This window comes from Amphiprion ocellaris, chromosome 9 (genome assembly GCF_022539595.1).
Source record: "Amphiprion ocellaris isolate individual 3 ecotype Okinawa chromosome 9, ASM2253959v1, whole genome shotgun sequence".
In the NCBI taxonomy this organism is placed as follows: domain Eukaryota; kingdom Metazoa; phylum Chordata; class Actinopteri; family Pomacentridae; genus Amphiprion; species Amphiprion ocellaris.
The window spans coordinates 12542312-12548571 of record NC_072774.1 but is presented as its reverse complement, the minus strand read 5'-3'; the positions used below and the strand labels follow the sequence as shown (position 1 = coordinate 12548571).

Here is a 6260-nt window from a genome sequence, read left to right as displayed (position 1 = left end):
ACTGCATATGCCATGTCTGTCATTTAAAGCAGGGAAGCTGTCCAATTGTCCAATTTTTTTCTGTGATTATGAAGTTTAGATTTAAGCAAATATTTAAACACCTGATGTTACTTTGTGACCCCAATCATAGTCTTTTTTACTGGAAAGAATTTTGGGGCAACAGCTGTTTTAAATGTGCTTTATTTTTTTCAATCGTGACCTGACTTGACTTGAGATCACTGTATTTGGTTTGGCGGTTTCGCTGGAAGGGTTTTAGTGCTAAATCTTGCTCAGGGCCATCAAAATCTCAGGTCCGACTTTGCCTAAAATTGTACATGTTGAAGATCATTTAGTATTTGTTTGTAATTTGAGCCCTTATTACTTCAAAACATTTCAACACAAATTGACGCCCTTGACATATGCCCCCGTTTTTTTTATCAAAACTTTTATTTAGTTGAAACTGCTAGCAAACATTGCTATGACACATTCTGGCTGCCTTCACTGATTTTTCAGCCGCTGCACAGGTGTGGTTGCTTGATATTTCCTGATCTAATCTGACCTAATTTATTTTTCCAGTTAGCGCCCTCGCCTTCTCAAACACCACAATCTGCACAATCATCCCCCAAATCAGGACCAACCAGTCTATATCAGATGGCTGACATTTGTGCTCCACACCCAGAATTTTATCAGATAACCAGGACATATAAATTTGGAAGTTTTTCCTGCAGTGTTCAGACCATTGGAGTGGTTTGCTGTTGAATCCTCCTGGCTGCAGGTAAAGTCAAAAAAACTCTTCCAAGTTGCTGGATAATGAATTTGTCTGTGCATGTATTCCATTGAAAATGCCTGTCCTTATGATAAATGCATTACTTTTGTTTTTACTGAAACACATTTTCCTGTAAAATTGCTGTAAAATGCTGGCAGCTGCACTGTAAAAATATAAAATCTGCAATTTTTTTAGCACACAAAAATGCCAGTAAAATTACAAAAGTAGACTTTGAATTGACATATCTAATGTAAAATAACACAAATTTTCTTTATGCAAAGTTGCATGAAAACAAAACTAATATTATGCTTGATATCTTTTAAAATGAACTGTTTATTATTATCAGTATTATTGTAAATATATATTTCAATTACTGTGATTTTGCTCTTTTCAGAGGTAAATCCATGAATTTTAAAGGTGTAAATACTTATTTAGCAGTAAAGATGTGTCAGATATACAAGGTTTTTTTGTTTGCTTGTTTTGTTTTGTTTTGTTTTTTTTTTTTACATAAAGTTAGATATAGAAACTAATACTACACTGGTCTGATATTAACTGCAGATTCTTGCAATTTGAAACTGAACCATTAGTTATTTTACAGTAACTTAAAATTATATGATAAAACCAAACAAATAATGGCAATGCTTTTGCATTATTAAACCTGATCATTTGTATTATAACGTTATTCAGTTGCACATATAGGTAATTGTAAATACATTTCAATATGTAATATATATAAAAGGCTCCCCAAAAAATTCATTATGTAAAATTATGGTTTGAAAAAGGCGACTAAGTGCACTTTACATATTGATTTTTATTTATTTATTTTAATTATATGTTTATTTTCTATTATTTTAAACTAGTTTTTGCTGTAAATGCTGCAAATGTTTTTTCACATTGGACACTGCCAGTATTTTATTGTGTTTTTGCACCATTGGTATTGCAATTTAATCAGTTAATTATGGTAAAATTGATGATAATATAATTGATTACAGCACTGTTTAATACGGCAACTGGACTTTCCAATAACCTGCTTTACTTATATTGCATTTCCACTGTATGAAACATTAACCTTAACTGCAGTTATCTGCATACAAATGACAAAAAAAATGTCTTTTAAACTGTATAAAAACTACTGTTAACTGCTGACATTTACTATAAATAACAAAAAACTGGCACACTCTGAAGGTTCTCTGAGGTAACTTCAGTGTCCTGGTTGCAGAATATGTCTTAAATATTTAATTGTTGAGAGCTCTGTGTCATACTGAAAAGACATATACCACTAAAACACCTAAGACAATGAAGGATAAAGAGCATTTTTATGCATTTGGAACATTTAGCCAAAGGCAGCATTGTGTGACAAATTGTAGTCTGTTAAATATACATTAGAAACTAAGGAAAAATAACTCAAAATAATTACATTCATGAAGTTTTCAATAATTTTCTGAGCTGCCTAAATCAAGTCTAAGCAGTGCTTTGTGAATTGCTGGACATCATCAGTTTTTACAGTCGTCTGCAGTTATCCGTCAGCATTATTTTGGAAAAACAGCACACTTTGGTTAGAATTTGGCTCTTTTTGTTATGTGTTTTTTTTTTGGATGTTCTTTTTTTTCAGTAATCTAAATGTGTCTTATTAATTTGCTAGATTGCTCACATTTCTGGAAGAATGACGGCTGCTCACAAGTCTCTGTTGCTCCACTTTATTCTGCTATGTGCCACGTAAGTATAAAATGACTGTAAAATTCAAGAATTTGTTGTCTGTAAGCTGCAGCTTTCCTCTAAAGAGGAATGTAGGGTATCTATTCTCACAGATTAATTTAATGCATAAGTATTGATTTAAATGTACATTTTAGGCTTCAGCATCATTATGAAGAGTTTTGTTGGCATAACAATGTTGGCAACTGAAGTCATTTAATATTGTGTGTAATTTAAATTTGAATTTCCCTCGGGATTAATAATAAAGTATCTATCTATCTATCTATCTATCTATCTATCTATCTATCTATCTATCTATCTATCTATCTATCTATCTATCTATCTATCTATCTATCTATCTATCTATCTATCTATCTATCTATCTATCTATCTATCTATCTATCTATCTATCTATCTAACATACTTTAACAACTTTAAACTTAAATTAAAGTTGAGATAACTTACAGTAACTGGCTTGTAAATTTAACTTCTTTCACGAGGAATTCAAGATTTCAAATTATCTCTCCTGCTTGTATATCATCGCTTCAGTTATAAAGCAATAGCTCTGCTTTGTCTGTGCCACAGTTAATGCTTATTTGCTTGTCTGACGTCATAGAAGTCTTTGTCATTGTGCTCCTTTGCTAACTAAACTCCCACAATGCTCTCTGCCTGCCTGCTCATTGATAACTTCTTTTTTTTTCGCCATAAGTTTAAAATTTCTAGTCCCCTCTTCTCCCGATTTAAAAGGCCTGGACGCATTCAGAGAGTTAAGATTGTGTGATAGAGGATCTGCAGGTTGAACAAATACGATACAGAAGACATTTCAAGGTGACACTTACCAATCGGCCTGTGTTCAAATACACAACTCCGGATGAAAATTAAGAATTAATTAACTAATTAAGAGTGCCAATCAAAGTATCTTTTGAATAAACTTGGAAACTTATTGGAACAACTGTTTTATAAACAACCAAAATAAAAACATATGATTATGGCAGCATGACTAAGTAATTGATAATTAAAGATGCTTTAAACTGTTAAGGAGGGGGAAACACCTCTCACTCAGTGGAGATCACTGGTTAAAGGTAACTTCATTAGAAGAAGATGTCAGTCAAACTGATTGGTGCCAATTACAGATGTCCCAATTCTGCCTTTGGTCTGAGTTCAGAGACACTCACTGAAATTTATCTAAGATCAGCATCAGCAACAAACCTTTATCCAGTTCTTAGTTTGAATCTGATACCACAAAATGCACAAAATAATAAATGCTAAAATAAAATCCAAACACTTATGAAGAAATGAAGATAACTGCTTTTAGTTTTAATACTTGTTTGCTGCCCTCAGGACATGAAGCATCACAGAAGACTTAGTCATGGTGCCCAGTTACAAACTAAACCCCCACAATGCTTTGTGCTTGCCAATGCAGAGCTGCCCACCTTCTCTGATCACTTTAGTATGAAACAGGAAAAGGCTTCACTTGGTGGAACTACCAGGTACTACAGCTAAACCACAATGTCTGAACTGTGTATTATCTACTTAAAATGATATGACTTGCATTTAGAGCAAAAAGAAAACACAACTTGACTGGGATATCCCGAATGTTACGTTAATTCTTACTGTTGAGCCCAAATGTTTGTTATTTTAGAGTGTTGGTCGTTTCGGAATCATTCTAACATCTCAAAATCTTCTAAATCCTCAGATTTTTGTGCCATGGCAAAGACCTTTACTTCAATGACAATAAAAACCTCGTCCTCCCGGGGTCGTACAATATTCCGTGGATGGCAGGCATCCAGGATTTCCGCACTCTGTCTCTCATCACTATCCCTGGCACTCATGACAGCATGGCCCTGTACGGAGGCCCGGAGGCCGAATGCCAGGTCTTGTCCCTGAAGGACCAGCTGAGGGCTGGGATTCGCTTCCTGGATCTCAAAGTGTTCAGGCTGGCCGACACCCTGTACGTCATGCACGGGGTGATGTACCAGCACAGCACCTTCAAGGAAGTTCTGGACACAGTCAGAGCCTTCCTGTCAGAGTTTAAGACCGAGACTGTGCTCATTAGGGTGCAACCAGAGTCTTTTGAGAAGAAAACAGTCAATGAGATGGTGCGCATTCTGATCGGTAATGACCAGAATGTGTGGGTGGGCTCTGGAATGCCCAACATGGGCCAGGTCAGGGGCAAAATTGTCTTTTTGCAGCAAAGCACCTTCACACTGGGAATCCCCCTCATAAACACCATTGGTAAGGGCAGCGATAAGGTCAGCCACATTAAAGATAAAGACAACACAATAATCAAACAGCTGAATGAAGCCACAGAGGCCTGCGGGGGCGATAACGCTGTGTTGACCTACACGAGCGGCACCGGCTTCGGCACCTTCTGGGGAATGTTTCTGACCCCGAAGAGAGTGGCTGAGAAGGTGGACCCATGGCTCAACCAGTACCTGATGCAGTTTTACCCCAATCAGCCCCGGCCGTGCTTTGGTATCATTGCCACGGATTTCCCCGGCATTGACCTTATTCAAACTATTATCAATTTAAACTGGTGGTAAATGTTAAATCTGAAATCTGAAATCCTTCTTGTGCCTTTTCTGTCTCTCTTCTGATTCTGTACCCTGAACAAATGAACATTTTCTGATCTTTTGACAAAAATAAACTCATGTTATTTTGCTGCAGCTTCATTGAACTGATGCTTGTGTTGCTCACTGATTGTGCATCTCAGTGACAATCAGTTTTGTTGGGGGATACATCTACCAGTAAAACCACAAATCATCTTGAAAAACATTCTCTCATAGATGCAACAATGCGTCCGACAGGCGCATTATCACACACAGTTGTGGCACTGTGAGATCATCTTAAGTCATCTTTTGGTTTGTTGTTTTAACAATGTCGTAACAAGCATACATATTTATTTCTCAGTCTCTTTATGAAGACACAACCAGAGCAAAATTTCTCATCTTGAACTGTCTTGGGTCGACTGTCTTCAGGTTTTTTTCTTTTTCATTAAACTTGTGAAATATTATAGAAAGCTTCCAACAAGTCTTGCTGGTCTATGTTAGATCTTGAGCAATAAAAATTGAACTTTCCTGTTAGTTAACGATGTATCTATAGTGACAGTGACTCAGACTACAGAAACACACAAAATCTGTACTACGAAATACAACATGTTCACAAAAAGACACACACACACACACACACACACACACACACACACACACACACACACACACACACACACACACACACACACACATACACACACACACACACACACACACACAAAACAAGATAAAATCACCACCATAGTATTAAAAAAAGACAAAAAAGAAGGACAAAGAAGCACAACAAGACAAAAAGCACCACAAGAAGATGCAAAACAACACAGAGAAACAAACCACAAGCAAAAGGCACAAAACCAACACAAGACACAGAAAAACGCACATGCAAATCTACCACAGAGATGCACAAAAACACAAAACAACATGAAGCAAAATCACCAGAAAGAGGCACCAAGACCAACGTAAAAAGACACAAAACTGAAATTAAAGCTGCAAGCAGCGTTGGACGGGTCCTCGCATCCATGCTCGTCGTCGAATCCACGCACGTCCACCAGGTGGCACTGCGACCGAGAGTGTATATTGGCCTATGGATGTGATCACGTCCGCACTCTGATGACACATAACATTTCAGGCAGATCGGACCATGTCCAGGCTAGTTATAGAGCTTTTCCTTCTATCCACCAGGTGGCGTTATGACTGTGGCTGTATTTCAGCATGTGAATGTCATCAGGGCGGGACTCTGATCATACATGTAAAGTTTGAGGCAGATTAGA

General features: G+C 37.0%; 1 protein-coding gene across 1 annotated transcript; it reads left to right on the top strand.

The window, feature by feature from the left end:
• Window positions 1-669: 669 nt before the first annotated feature.
• On the top strand, window positions 670-5103 carry LOC111578045 (1-phosphatidylinositol phosphodiesterase-like). Its single transcript, XM_023284626.3, has 3 exons — window positions 670-754; window positions 2388-2461; window positions 4134-5103. The coding sequence occupies exons 2-3, from the start codon at window positions 2409-2411 to the stop codon at window positions 4978-4980; spliced, it is 900 nt and encodes a 299-aa protein (XP_023140394.1). The 5' UTR covers window positions 670-754; window positions 2388-2408; the 3' UTR covers window positions 4981-5103.
• Window positions 5104-6260: the final 1157 nt, after the last annotated feature.

Bases quoted from the DNA above. Each gene is read 5' to 3' on its own strand.
- LOC111578045 (XM_023284626.3), top strand. From the start codon at position 2,409: ATGACGGCTGCTCACAAGTCTCTGTTGCTCCACTTTATTCTGCTATGT. The intron at 2,462-4,133 runs GTAAGTATAAAA...CTAAATCCTCAG, and splicing joins TTTATTCTGCTATGTGCCAC to ATTTTTGTGCCATGGCAAAG.